Here is a 15,579-nt window from a genome sequence, read left to right on the forward strand (position 1 = left end):
TGCAGCTTGGCCTTAAAGCTGCAGTGGCCTTTTTTACTGAAAATGTGCTGGTCACTTGGGGGGTTTAGCCCTGCAGTCCTCAAGAGGTTAAAACAGGGGTGTAACAAAGCCCCCTCTCAGCCTCCAAGCAAAACTGTTATGGGACCCAACCTGAAAGTAGAGAATTTGGGTGCAAGCGATTACTGGACAATCAGGGTGCTGCTACTAAGTCTAATGTTATGTAGTGGCAAATGGACGCACAGACAGAAATTGAGGTATGTGGAAAAATTAGCAGCTAAAGCAGAAGTTGTAGCAGATATAGCAATAATTCATGGATACGGCTCACTTGGTATCAGGAAAGCTACAGCAATAAATAGTGGATGCAGCTCATTTGGAACCAGAAGAGCAACGCAGTTTTAGCAGATAAAGCAAACAGAAAAATTAGTGGCTGCAGCAAAAGCAATTATAGTAGCTACAGCGATAACTAGTGGCTGAAGCACACTTGGTATTGGGAAAGTATAGCCGCTATAGAGGTGGGTGCAGAGTTAGTTTTAGGCATAGGCAGGATTAGGTTGGTGTTAGGTGTAGGTAGGGGTAGGTTAGTGTGTTAGGAATAGGAAGTGGAGGGTTAGTGTGAGTAGAGGGTAAAGTAATAGTAGAATATTTGGTAACATTTCCAATATTCTACTACTGGTATCCAATGCCCAATAAAAAAAAATCGAAAATATTGCCTATTTGTACTAGTGTTTCACCCAGAGCCCAAATTGTAGAACGCCTTTTTTTTAATATATGCCACCTCCCCACCCCGTGCATGATTACCAGTAATTCTGAAACCACTCCACCTCCAGTAGTGGCTAGTAATGCCAATCCCCCTTTCTCCTAGAGTAGTGCAGGGAGCACTATTATATTTACTTGGTCCATGCTGCATTGAGTCTCCTCTTTCTCCTGGTAGCACCCACTATACTGTATGCTTCCATCTCCTGGTCACATGACATGCATGCTCTATGTCACTGAGAGGTGCATCATCGCACAAATGCTTAGTATGAATTTTGTCCAAGACATGTGTAATAGGGAAGTTTTCATCAGACTATGCTGCTGTGAGTTCTAGTGGTGGTGGTGGTGGTGGTGGTGGGGGGGCTTAGAAGGAGTTCTTGAGGGGCCCCTTAGGGTCCCTGTGGCTCCAAATCTTGATAGTATACTTTAAATCCCTTACATTCCTGAAGCTAAAACCTCCACGATATGTTGGGGGGTTTCAGCGACACAGTAGAGATGAACTCTAATTCATTAAATTTGAGACACAGGATCTCCGTAACCATGTCTGATAAGGTCCCCAAATTCAGAGTGGATGGAGGGGAACCATATTGCAGATCCTTGACCCACTGGTTTTCAGGATAGGTCTGTATATCATATTTAGGAAACAAGCAGGGGTAGGTATCTGCAATTTGGCACAGAAGTGGTTTTCTTGGCTTCTTACCCACAAAATCTGGGGTCTGTAGGAGACAATATTACATATTTATTTGGTCTTAAATTTAATGAAAGCAGTTGAAAAATCACTGCAGTTCAAATTTGCTAATTCTCAAGTCTCCAATTAAATTTTGCAAAGACGTGATCATTTCATCAAAAAGAAGAAAACATTTATGTGGTCACAATTATTACAGTAGTGCAGAGGCACCGGTAGTATAAAAAAAGGTAAAAACTTTTAAAAGTGGGGGGTTAGCGGTGGACTTACCTCCCCAAGGCAGACACAAAAATCTGTTGTTTTTGTTAAACCAACAGTTTATTTAAATACTCCAGACAAGTACTACGCGTTTCGTGGGCATATCCCACTTTATCAGGCTATAAAAGGAGTAAAACAACTCATGTAGTCTAGTAGTCAGCTTAGCGCCTCTGTGGGCACAATTATGTAGTAGTTATGTAGTCCAGAAGCTCTTATGTGGCTTTCTGATGCTGGCTTCCTTCCCCATGTTCCCAATATATTATACTGGGTTCCTCCTGGTATTCAAGGGTAATTTATAAGTTGATTGGGTAGGGACTTTTTCCTTACTGTGTCCTGACTTTGTATCCTATATTAATCTATTGTACAGTACTCCATATTATGCTGATGATTTAGTACATAACAATAGTAATGATATGGGGTTAAACTGCTATTAGGTAGAATTAAAAATCATGTTCATTAAAAACACAACTAATTCAGTAAACTTCAAGCAATCCTCTCTATGTTCTGACTAGGGATGGCACTGCTTAGGAGAACTCATGCAGAAGCATGTGATCAGTTTGATCAGCTAATAGATTTGTAAGGCTCTGATTTGCTGGTCATGAACATGTGTTAATACAGGAAGTCAACACAGCAAATCAGAACCTTACAAATCTATCAGCTGATCAAACTGAACACATGCTTCTCCATTAGTTCTCCTAAGCATTGCCACCCTGAGTTCTGACATGAGACAGGGGAGGATTTTTTTTATCTAAATATTCTAGATTATTCAATATAATCCAATGTTCCCCACCACAGCAGAACCTCAATAAATTAATGGTACCATGTAACTGGTACATTATAAACTGAGTTGTTTTAGTTGATAGCTAGTCAAGGGGTTGTGAGTTCAAACAAAACTCCAGCGATGAAAGCTTGTTTTTTGAAATATGAGAGACAGGGGTGTACCTGGGTAACATAGAGCCTATGGTAAACTCTGAAATTGCACCCCCCCCCTAGTCAAAGCCCCATTCCCTCGAAAAACAGCATCCTTTTTCATGTACATGTGTTATGGTTGCCTGTGCTTTTTGGCTAGGGTTATTGATAAAAGTTACTTTTTGGAAAATATCTCTTAAGCAGGCCATACACTGGCTCGATTCCCGGCCATTTCGACAGCAGATTCGATCCTGGGATCGAATCTGCTGCCAATCATTCGCGGTAAACGCAGCCGCCGATCCGATTTCCTCCCGAAATCGGATCGGTCCGTCGATCGCGCCATGCGGGAAATTACCCTCGATCGCCCGCGGGTAAAGTGCGCGTCGCTAGCGGCGGCCAATCCGATCAAGTATACATTACCTGAGGCTGGCTCCCGGGCGTCTTCTCCGCATTGCACGGCTCTGTTCCGGCTCCATCCATCCCGGTGCTTCCTGTGTCACTGAAGTGACCAGGAAGTTCAAATAGAGGGCGCTCTATTTGAACTTCCTGGTCACGGAGTAACACACACAGGAAGCGCCGTAATGGAGCCGGAACAGAGCCGTGCAATGCAGAGAAGATGCCCGGGAGCCAGCGTCAGGTAATGTATACGGGGGGGGGGGGGGGGCAGGCGGCAGGAGCAGCTCAGCAGATGGTGAATCGGTTTCAGGCTGAAATCGATTCACAATCTGTTTGCAGTAAAGGCAGCCATACGATCCCTCTCTGATCAGATTCGATCAGATAGGGATCTGTCAGCTGGTCGATCTAATGGCACATCGACCAGTGTATGGCCACCTTTATTTACTCTCTGACCTGTTTTCTAACACTAAGCCAAGTGTGCCCTACATACATAACTAGCCATGTTCCCCAGAAAGATAACAGAATTAATCTGATCTGAGGTCTGAGTGATGGGGAGGCGTGGGGCAGGCATGATAGCACAGCACAGGTGCAGGCATGGTGGTGCAGCACAGGGGCAGGCATGGAGCGCAGCACAGGAGCAGGCATGGCGGTGCAGCATAGGGGCAGGCATGGCGGTGCAGCATAGGGGCAGGCATGGCGCACCACAGTGGTGCCCCTCTAGATACGCCTGGATTAATGTAGAGTATGAACATTAACATCTAAGAAGTGGATCAAACCTCGTCCCATTGCGCCAAAAGGGGAGATTTCATATTTGAGAGGAGTTGATCTTTAATACATGAGAGCAAGAAAAAGTGTTACCATTTTGATAGAGGAAAGGAACAGTTGCAGACTTAACCTGGGCTGACAGCGACAGAACAGTGGAGACCAGAAGGACACCAAGGCCTTGATTCACTAACCGGCGCTAAGCCGGTTAGTGTGCCTTATCTGAGGTTAGTGTGCCTTATCTGAGTTAGTGTGCCTTATCTAAGGTAAGTGTGCCTTATCTGAGGTTAGTGTGCCTTATCTGAGATTAGTGTGCCTTATCTGAGGTTAGTGTGCATTATCTGAGTTAGTGTGCTTTATCTGAGGTTAGTGTTCCTTATCTGAGGTTAGTGTGCCTTATCTGAGGTTAGTGTTCCTTATCTGAGGTTAGTGTGCCTTATCTGAATTTAGTGCCCCTTAAGTAGCTTTGTGCACACTAAAAGATGCACAAAGCTACATCGCGCACTGCAACGCGCACATATACCGTGCACCGTGCACTGCACCGCGCACATATCAGATAATGTTAGCACTGTAGTTTGTGCCCACTAAGTGATAAGGCACACTAACCGGCTTAGTGCCGGTTAGTGAATCAAGGCCATTATGTGCTAGAACAGGTGCTGAAGGAAAGCATTTTACACATTGGGCTTGATTCACTAACCAGCGCTAAGTGTTAGCGCCGGAGTGAAAAGCCACTTAGGGCCCTTTTCCACTAGCAGTCGCTAGCGTTCACGCTGAACGCTAGCGATTGCTGAATCGCAATTACCGGCGATTCCCCGACGTTTGCGGCCGCGATTTTGCTATGCTATGCACTGCATAGAAAAATCGCGGCAAATATCGCTCCGCCGCGCGTTTGCGTTCCCGTAAAAAACGAATCACGGTAGTGGAAATGACCAACCGCGATTCCTATGTTAAAAAGCAAATCGTAGCGATTGTAAAATCGCTAGCGGTTTGCGTCTTTGCGATTCAGCCAGCGTTTGCGCTGGTGGAAAAGGGCCCTGAGTGTTCCTTAGAGTTAAGGGGCCTTATCAGAGTTAGCGTGCCTTATCAGAGATAAGGGGCCTTATCAGTGCCTTATCAGAGTTAAGAGGCCTTATCAGAGTTAGTGTGCCTTATCAGAATATGCTTTTCTGATAAGGCACGCTAACTCTGATAAAGCCCCTTAACTATAATAAGGCACGCTATTTGTCTTAGTGAATTTGTCTTAGTGAATCAAGCCCCTAGCGCCCTGGTTTGCGCCCACAAAGTGTTAGGGCTCACTAACCGGCGCCGGTTAGTGAATCAAGCCCATTGAGGATTTAATTCATTTTGTGTGCAGGCGAGGGATCAAAAGTATCTGTGGGGTTTTGTATGAAAGCAATAATTCAGATAGCTGTCTGGAAGGTAAAAACATATTTACGGCAGCCACGGTTCTTGATCTGGTTAGAACGTAATAACTGTGCTTTTATAAACATTAGGATACAGGACTGTTCATAGTTAAAATATCATGAAGCTTACTTTGCGAGGTTTAGTAGCTGTCATTTCATACACATCAATTGTATAGTTAGTTCTTCTTCCATATGTATCAAATTGGACATTCCCAGTCATTCCTTGAACTTGAACCTGAAAATAATGAATGATAATGCACTTAGGGAAAGCTGACAATAATCATATACTGTAAGTTAATCTGAATGGCCATTAAACCCGTAACACATATTACTTTGTGTAAAACAGCCAATAATAACATCAGTTATTTGCAGCTAACAATAAAAAGAACTATTAAAGTTCACATGCCATTAGTAATTGTACAACCAGCACAAAATGCTTAGAACTTTATTTGCTTGAGAATATGGCTTCATTTACTAAAGGTGGCCATACACATTACACTTTTTTCTTTAGAACAAATGTAATGAATTTTCTTGTTTGATTGTATTGCTCAAAAAAAACAAACCAATCCACCATAAGCTATTCATATTTTTCAAAAAAAAATCACGATTTTCCAACACATTCACTAGATTAAAAGATCAACAATTCAGTACTGATTGATTTTTCTGATCGGAAAAAAAACAACAAAAAACATTAGCTTTTCCCATGCAATCAATCATTTTTATACAAAAATTGCAAAATCAAGCAATTTGGTTGAATTATGTTCAGCCCACCTGAACCAAGGCAAAGGTACCTAAGGTTAGCACGGAGGTATGTTCATGTTGTGTTTGCACACCTCTTTGCTTTGTCTGTTCTTCTCCAGAAAGTAAGCCTGTTCCCTCCTATCACCGTCCCATTTCCTCCTTTCCCTGCCCCATTCACTCCACTTAAGACTAGGGAATGGGATGGTGATAGGAGGGAACATTGCAGCTAGCCTGCCTCTTCCAAAAGTCATTTTTTTCCCCAGGAACGATTACAGGGGTTGGAAGAGACAAGGAGAGGAATGGACAACACACAGAAGTATGTGGATCCAGCATGAACATATCTCTGGACCTTTGTGCTTATCTTAGGTAGCTTTGCCTCAGATCAAGTATCCTTTAAGGAAAACAGTGCAGGACATAACTAACCAGTAACCTTTTTAATGGCCTGATGCTAGGTAATACTTGTTTCCCGCTATTGTTTGTTTTGATATCAGAACATAGTGGAGTTAAGAGCTAGTAAATGAGTGCCTAGGTGACCACAGCCAAGGACATGTACTGATAGTGATTTTTATTTCAATAATTGCAGGGTGTCCTTGTTCTTATGAGGTGTGTATGCATGTGTCTGTAACATCACAAAGTAACATTTACTACCCATTCGGAAATCCTTGTTGCCTCTAATAGCAGACTCATTTCCTGGATCACTTATATTCCTTACTATTCTTAACTGTTTCTAGCCTTGCTAAATTAACCTATAGGTCTTGATTTACTAAAGTTATCTGACGAACACTAGACACCAGTGGAGAAACTGAGTGTTACAGGAGATTTGGCCTGGATATGGACATGATCTTTTATTTAGCAAGTGCCACCATAATACATAATGCTTAACAATTAACAGGAGTACAGGTGACAAGCCAGCATACATAAGTGCAGAGATGCATGTGAGAATTGTTTAAAGGCAAAGCTCTGTAATTTGAATTTGATTCTGAAGTAAAATGAGATTTACTGTGAAGATTTTCAAGGAGTAACAGATGAGGAGTGGCAATAAGGCTACTGTAGTTTAGCCTAGCTGCAGCAATCATGGTGGACTGTAGAGGTGAGGGTTTAGTGGACTATTTGATAGCAAGTTGTAGCAGTAGTAGGGATGAGAGATAATGAGAATGTGTATAACGGGTTTCATGGTATCTGGGCATAGGGAGTGGCAGGTCCTAGAGATATCCTGGATGTGGACAGCAAATTAAAATGCAAAGAAATGAAAAGGGATGCCAAGACAGTGTGCCTGTTAGACAGATACCAGGGATCGGGTCAGGGTCAGGTTTAATCCAAGGTGACTTTCAGGTATACGTTTGACATCCACAATTATGTACACTAGGCAGCAGACTGCACGCAATTTTGTTCAGTACAAAGGAAGACAGGCCAAGGGTGGACAGGAAAATGTGGACTTTATCAGTATATAGATGGTATTGCAGGCTGAAGGAGGATATGAGTTGGTCAAGGTAGGAATTGTGAAGGGAGAATAGCACAGGTCCATGATTAAGTCTTGGAGAACACCAGTAAATAAGGGAGTGGGAAATTAAAAGTTGGCATTGAAAGATGTTTGGAATAGTAACATACATAGGAAGTTAATTACATAAATAGGAAGTTAATAGGACATTAACAATGAGAAGGCAGTGTAACCAATACTAATAGATTACGGCGTTTGGAGAAGGCAAGGGTTGTTAAGAGTGTAAAAAGCAAAGGTTAGCTTAGAAGAGGTTAGCGTCTACCTTTTTTTTTAGAGGTGTTTCAATGGTGTGTGCAAATCAAAAGTCAAATTGAAGAGAGTGATGAGAAATGCTATTAATCTTTTTAGGCTGTTCAAGTAGTTTGGAGGATTGTGGAAGAAGCAAAACTGGACAACAACTAGATAGTATGGAGAGGTCAGTGGGTGGCTTCTTTAGCATTTGAAGGACAACTGCATGTTTGAAAGCCTACAGAAAAGCCAGTGGAATGGAAAAGGTCCAGCCAGTGCATGACCATAGCAAACCATAACAAGGGTTTCTAAAGGGTGAGTGACATAGAAGTTGTGCAATTTTTTTCAGCTATATGTAGGTACCCAAAGTGAAATTTCATTGTAACAAGGTTTCACTATTGGTGTCATTTCACATATTTTACAAAGCCTTGGCTATGGATAGCTGAGGTCTGTGTATGAGTTGAAAACGTTTTCATCTAATATTTTTTAATAAATCCAGGACAGGCTTGCTGGATCATTTATGTCCTCAAATAGTCTCCAGTGTAAAGAGACTGAGAACTTTTAAATCAGGATGATAGCATTTATTGACTAACTTAGAAGAAAAAGAATACGCTTTCAGCTAATAAGCCTTCTTCAGACTCAATTCATTCTTGCTTTTACTGATGGCTAACACAGTACAATACTACTTGTAAAGAGACTAAAAACCTCAAATAAACTGATAACATTGCAGTAAACTGTCATTCAGAAACAAAAGAAACAATAAAAAAACAAAAAGAAAACTTCTGCATTTATGATGCCCGTGTGGCCCGGGGCTTTGAAAAAGCATGAGATGTAGCAACCATGATGACAGATCTGCAGTCTGCATTCATTTAATGAAGCTTGTGCCTTTGAAGCTATTAGACGGAATGCATTCTGTCAGCTCTTTGAGTCAAGAAGTGGTGATTTCAAGGATACATCATGTGCCACAATGTATGAGGATTAATGAAGATGAATATATAAAACTTGCATTTCTGTTATTTAAAAATCTGTAAAACTGACCTTACAATGTGCCTGCTGCTATATCATTTAGTCAAACAAAGAAACAAACAACACAAAAACCAATAAAAGAGTATCCCTATTTTCCACACACATGCTACAGCTTCCAGCTCTATCTTCTAACCCTGATTTTTCCCCAGTGCCCACTAGTGTGAACAAGCCCCACCCACTGACTTTTCAGAAATGAATGTGATGCATTGCCACAGTCCAGTGATGTAATCATAGAACAGCTCTAGAGGAGGAAGAAGCATGTGTGAAAGTCTATGCACCGTTTTAGCATGAAGGTATATCAGCATTTTATTAGATTCACAATTGGTATCGCAATCAGTGATCAAAAACATTCAACTTCCTCTCTGCTCTAAAAGCTCAGCAACAGCATAGTAACCTTTAAAGAAAAACATTTCTTTGTTACAGCTGATACAAATTCTGCAATAAATATGCAATGTGTCTGCTTCTTGCTTTCATGGAAGCAGACATAAGGTTAACATTGTGTGTTTACAAATTAGCTGCATCCCCGTGGCAGCCAGCTGACACATCTGAGAGTTCAAATCACAACTTGTGATTAGACACAGATGAGGGAGAATTAGACAGGCTAAACTCTCTAAATATATCCAGGGTGCATTTCTCTATGTTTTCCTTCTGTCCTGTGCAAAGAGTTCAGTTCCACTTTAAGCCAATAATTCAGCTTACATTTAGTATAATTGTGTTTACTAGCCCTACTAATACTGCCACTTTCAATAATGACTAAATAATTGGCTTTGTATATCCTTTAATATTAAAAGCATGAGCAGTTGTGCTTTTGAAATGGTGAAATGATTAGGTCAGGCCTACTCCATATGTGATGAAGACTTTAGCACTCTTTTTCCATGGTCTATTAGGCACGGTCTGTTTCCTAATAACTTTCCATATTTGTACTGTGACTCATTTAATTGTTTATGTGATTATATAGTACAAGGTGAGGCACACATAATCATTCTTGCATGAAATTAAAGTGACTCCCCGGGCTGCATGTTTTTGTACACTAGGATTCAGATCATCACACAACCAGATTTTATTATTGTATCTTTCAAGATGTCACAACATTGTATATATTTACTACAGGATTCTGTCATTCTGTCTGAAAAATATACATGACTAGAGTGTAACACAATATGCCTCACTGATGAAAAATGCCATTTGCATGCATAATATCACATTTTCTAAAGCACTCTTTGTGAAGTATGTTATCTCCATATTGCTAGAAGAATACATATGTGACATTAAGAATCTGTCACTTTGTCTTCATTGATGCTTTTCTTCTGTTCATTTCCTAGGTGGTTAGTCAATGTTGGAAACTTGGACCAATAATGTGGCTCCCTAGAAATTACCAGAGTAGTATTTGGGGCTACAAAAAGACACATAATGCAGACTCATCTCCCCAATTGAGGGAACCTGAAGGGAGAAGGATATGGAGGCTGCCATATTTATTTTTCTTTTAAGCAATACCAGTTGCCTTGCTATCCTGAACCTCTTAAGCCGATTCGATTCGATTCAATCCGACATGTCAGAACGGGATTCAATTCAATTTGCCATTGTTTTGCAATGGCAAATTGAATCGAATCGAATCCCGATCGGACATGTCAGATTGAATCGAATCGGACAAAAAATTGTATGGTATAGATGGGGCTTAATACTGTTAGCCATATGCCTGAAAAAGCATGCAGCAGATCAGATTGTTCTGACAATATAGTCAGATTTGACAAGATAAGCTGCATGCTTGTTTCTGGTGGGTGTGAATCAGGCACCACTGCAACCAAATAGATTAGCAAGGCTGCCAGGCAACTGGTATTGTTTAAAAGGAAATACTACATATGGCAGCCTCTATATACTTCTCGCTTCAGGTTCCCTTTAAATAAGATGGAAGTGCTAAAGGGGGTGTGGCCAATCAGACAGCAAAGTCAATTAACCCTTAGCACACTCCCACACAAATACTCATTCACTCATAATGTCTAACACCAAATGTATCCACATCACTGCTACATCGGATTGATTGTGATGTTAAGAAGATTTTATATATTTCAAGATTTACATCTAAACATTTTCCTGGTTCTGGTATCATTTGCATGTGCATTAAGTCCAAACTAGCAAAATAGTTGCAGCTAAGGGTTTCTAAAATGCACAGCTAATAGATGCAGCTCTGCCCCCGTATCCCTCGTCATCCTAAGCTCTGCTTTAAGGCAGAACTCAAACAAATATAAAAAAACACATTTTAATAAAACTTTGCATTAATTACAACAGACTGCCCTGTCTGTAGCCACCTGAATCTGAGGATTAACTGCTTCAAATTAAAATATATTTATAAGTAAGACACTTTCTGTATTCTTCTTTACATTGCTAAATGTAGAAGTTATTTTTGTGAGCTCAATAATCATTATTGCTATACATGGCTTAGCTGCTTGCTTTTTACTCCACTGATGGTCTTAGGGCCAGTGCACACCAAAAACCGCTAGTGGATTCGCAATTGCTAGTGGTTTTTGAAGAGGTTTTTCAGAGCGATTTGAGTCATGTTTAGATAGATTTTCTAAACATGCCTAGTGTTTTTGAAAAGCGTTTTTGTGTAGCGTTTTTTATATTCTGTTACAGTACAGCTGTATCTGAACAGCTACTGTAACAAAAATGCTTGGAAAACCGCTCTGACCTAGCGTTTTTCAGAGTGGTTTTCCACCTTCCTAAACCTTACATTGAGGCAGAAATGCCTCAGAAATCTCAAAAATGCTGCAGGACCCGAGTTTGCATTTTGGGGACAAACGAGTTGCTCAGGTGTGCACCAGCCCATTGACTAACATTAGCCAAGCGGTTTTTCCCCTGAAAACATTTTAAAAAACGTTCAGAACCGCTCTTGGTGTGCACCAACCCTTATTGAAGCCAGCTCTCTATAAAGCTCAGTTCCCACTTGCTGCAAAAATGTACCCATTGGATACATTTTTTTTTTTTGCAGCTCAGAGGAATGCAGAAAGCGGATGCTTGTCTAAAAAAAATTGGTTCCATGCTGTGGCAAACAAAATTCAGAGTCATGGCTATGTTTTTCTGAACGAGCGGATACGTTGACCATGGCCACTTACAGACATGAGCGCAACATTAAAATGGAACAGAACGGACACTGAACTGGTCTGTATAACTCTATGGGATACAGGCCTAAATGTAATCTTACAGTCCATGCTCATCATTCTTTTGAGTGGGATCAAGCTGCCAGAAGTTCCTTTTTATCAAGTAGGCAGTAAACAAGAGTGTCAAGATGTCTCCAATATTCATGTGGAAAAAACAGGAAAATGGATAGAAATCCTTAAGGAACATGAACTGTACCCTGGCATTAAAAGCAACGGTGCACAAATCTTTGGTCACACACGATACAATAAAATTATTTGATTTTACGGCAATTTGATAAAAACGATCGGATTTTCCATAAGATCAAAAGCTTTCTTTTTTATTTGAGCAAGAAATCCAATCAGATGTCTTGTTTTTTATTCAATAAACGTTGATCGGGAATGGTGGATTTTTCTGATCATTTTTTATGAAAATTGAATGGTGTGTGGTAGATTGTCAGCCTATTAATATATACACCCAATCAATTTTCTCAGAGTTTCCAATTATTTTTATCATAATTGGGGAAAAATTGAACATATGTGTGTGGTACATTGGTCAGATTTTTGAAATCTTACAATCAGTCAGAAAAATGTATTCCTATTCTTGAAATGAACAGATATTAAAAAAAATTATGGTATGTGGCCACCTTAATGGGACACTTAAGCCAGAAAAAAAAGAGTTTTACTCACCTGGGGCTTCTACCAGCCCCCTGCAGCAGTCCTGTGCCCTCGCAGCCACTCACTAATCCTCTGGTCCCCCGCTGCCAGCTAGTTTCGTTTTTGCCGACAGGCCCGATAGGACTAGCCACACGTAGCTTTCTCTGCATTCCCAACTGTAATTAGCGCTATTGCGGGCCGCAACGCATACAAAGATACTCGTTGCTGCATTACCTACGTATATATGCGGCAACGCATATCATTGTACGCGTTGCGGCCCACAATAGCGCTAATTACAGTCAGAAATGTGGAGAAAGCTACGCGTGGCCAGTCCTGTCGGGCCTATCGGCAAAAACTGAACTAGCTGGCAGCGGGGGACTAAAGGATTAGTGAGTGGCTGCGAGGGCACAGGACTGCTGCAGGGGGCTGGTAGAAGCCCCAGGTGAGTAAAACTCTTTTTTTTTTCTGGCTTAAGTGTCCCTTTAAGGGAGGTTCATTAATTGTGTGGGTTTTGGGGGTTGCAGCAGGAATATACTTACCTAAAATATTGATGTCATTATAATCTCCTGGCCAGGAGATGTAACCACATCAATGAAATAAATCAGTGAGCATCTCCAGGATGCATTGCAGCTGCCAGGGCTATAGGAAATCACAGCGCTTTTCTGGCACAAGACACAAAAAATGGAGGCCTCCGTATAGACACTGGGCTATGGAACAGGAACAATTAGGCATTAGGAGTGACAAGGGGCTAATAAAACCACTATTGAAAACTTGAGGGTAGAATATTTGTTTATGTGCTTTACATACTGGTATATGTTTAACTATGGATGAACAAAAATGTAACATTCCTTTTTGTGAAGTTTTCATGAAAGTAAAGGTATGTAAATTGAATCTTTGAGATGTTTTTGCAAAATGTTTGCAAAACTACTGCAGTCTCCTGACTTTTCATGAAAGTGACACTGTTAATGGCTTTTCGTATGGACTTGTAAAAATATGTGCACATGAAATTAAACTTAACTTTTGAAGGGCACTGCGGAATGTAAAAATCCAAAGTAGCAAACTTTGCTTCATGGTGAATTAAGGCCACATATTTACAAAAAATCTTGTCTTGCCCACATTTGCCACTTTCGCAGAAAAAAACACAATCATCAAATTTTCCCGCTCATCTTTAGGATGCAGCTGAACCCCCCAAAAAACCAACAAAATGTAAGCACATACTGAACTTTTGTTGCTAGTAGGCTAAAGTGACTCTGTTTACATGTAGCAAGGATGGAACAGAGGTGCCAATATCAGGGTAAAACCGTTAAAAACTGTTTAAAAGACACAGTAGTGGTGGAATTACCTCCCCAGTAAGTTGACACCGAATTGATTTTAATAGTCAACAATGAAATGTATTTATACACATTCTGTTTTCATGTAGACAAGTAACATGTTAAAACAAAGGAAATCAGTCCTTCTCTTTCCCATGCCCAAACTGATCTACTGATTCAAGAACAAGATTGGCAGCTTTAGTACTCCGTCATAATGGTTACAATGTGTGTGTGTGTGTGTGTGTGTGTGGGGGGGGGGGGGGGGGGGTAGGGAGTGGCTGATGATGCAGATGATTGCAAAGAAAGTAAAATTAACTGAGACTGTCAGTGCCCTTTTACCGAGCCGAATAAGGAAAAAAGGGTGCAGGAGCTGCCATGGGCGCCTATTATAAAAGCTGCTGTCAGGTGCCTCTGGGGAAACGTACCTTCTTTGCTGCAAATTGTGGCTTTTATAATGGCTGCGATATGCAGCAAAGAAGTTAGAAGCCTGCTATCCAAAGCCGCAATTTGCATCTCCGCAGGCCCCTGGCACACGCAATTCTATTAGACTTGCTATTAATCCAGCTGCCAAAAAACACCTTTGCTGCATATCTAAGCTTTGCGGTAGAGGGGGGTTAATGGTAGGGGCCACTGGGGGGAGTAGGGTTAGGCACCACGGGTGTGGTTTTAGGGTTAGGCACCACCACCGGGGGAGGGGGGGTCTTATGGCTGGGCACCAGGGCCAGGGAGGGGGGTCTTAGGGTTAGACACAACCAGGGGGGGGGGGGTAGGGTTAGGCACCACCAGCGGAGGTCTTTTAGTTAAGCATCGGTAGAGGGAGGGTTATCATTAAACATTACCAATATTTTACTATTGGAATCCAGCAATAGAATATCGCTATACCCTTGCAGCAATGCCTTTGAACCCTTTTTTCCAATTCTAGTGAATTTGGAAAAAAAGAAAAAAGTGTAAAATACTGAATGCGGTATTTTACTATTCTAAATTATTTTACTGAACTGCCCTTAGTGAATTAAGGGCCGTTGTGTTTCAAAGACTGAATCCATTATTGCAATACTTCTTCTTATTTGAAATACTACTTTATTATCTTATATATCATTATAGAATATAACACATAAGCTAAAAGGGTTGAAAGTGTTGTTGCTCCGTAGTCCTGTAAATGATTGGAGAGATGCCAGGAAAGAACAGCCATAGGTCTGACTAGTGACACAAGCCTGAGATGACACAAATAATGTGCTGTTTGATCATGCTGCCTAGAAGCTGTAGGTGAAGCAATGAAAAGTATCACATTTTCCTCTGAAAGCTCAGGTTTATTTTCCGCCACCAATTCTGAAAACATGTCTCTTTCCATAAAGATCACATTGTCTTGTGAAACTTCCAAAGACGAGATGTTCATGCTTCACAAACCTTTCTACAATCTGTTATCTTCCTATTTACTTTCCTTCTTTCCAAAAAACAAAGCCGCATAAGACCTGCATACAGGCATAAGCAGCACATCATGCAAGGCTGCTCTCATCTTATAACCAGCCTTTGTTTTATGCGAAAATAAACACCTCTGAATAATGACTTCTAATTAGCCAGAGATCATTGCAGTGTGTATACGCAGCCTTTGACACACCATATGCTGCTGAACTACATTTCCCATGATTCTCATTACCTAAGCACAACAACATGTCTCTGCCTTCCAGTAGATGCCATTATGACTTCACTTGTACTTCACAGATATGAGTATTAGTTTATTTACACAGTACATTTAATGTGCAGTATTTATTCCTGTTTTGTTGCTGTAATGTGTATTTATTTTTACACAGGGCCTGAAGATAAA

The 15,579-nt window shown here is 41.0% G+C and overlaps 1 protein-coding gene across 10 annotated transcripts in view; it reads right to left on the reverse strand.

Annotated features, from left to right (window-relative positions):
• The window catches only part of GRIA3 (glutamate ionotropic receptor AMPA type subunit 3), a 604,867-nt gene that overhangs the window by 82,643 nt on the left and 506,645 nt on the right, over positions 1-15,579 (reverse strand). For all 10 annotated transcript variants that reach the window (XM_068251187.1, XM_068251183.1, XM_068251184.1 and 7 more), the window contains one exon: positions 5,297-5,401. In XM_068251187.1, the coding sequence (XP_068107288.1) occupies positions 5,297-5,401 (105 nt within the window). The remainder of the gene's footprint in view (positions 1-5,296; positions 5,402-15,579) is intronic.

The sequence above is a fragment of the Hyperolius riggenbachi genome, chromosome 8 (assembly GCF_040937935.1).
Source record: "Hyperolius riggenbachi isolate aHypRig1 chromosome 8, aHypRig1.pri, whole genome shotgun sequence".
NCBI lineage: Eukaryota > Metazoa > Chordata > Amphibia > Anura > Hyperoliidae > Hyperolius > Hyperolius riggenbachi.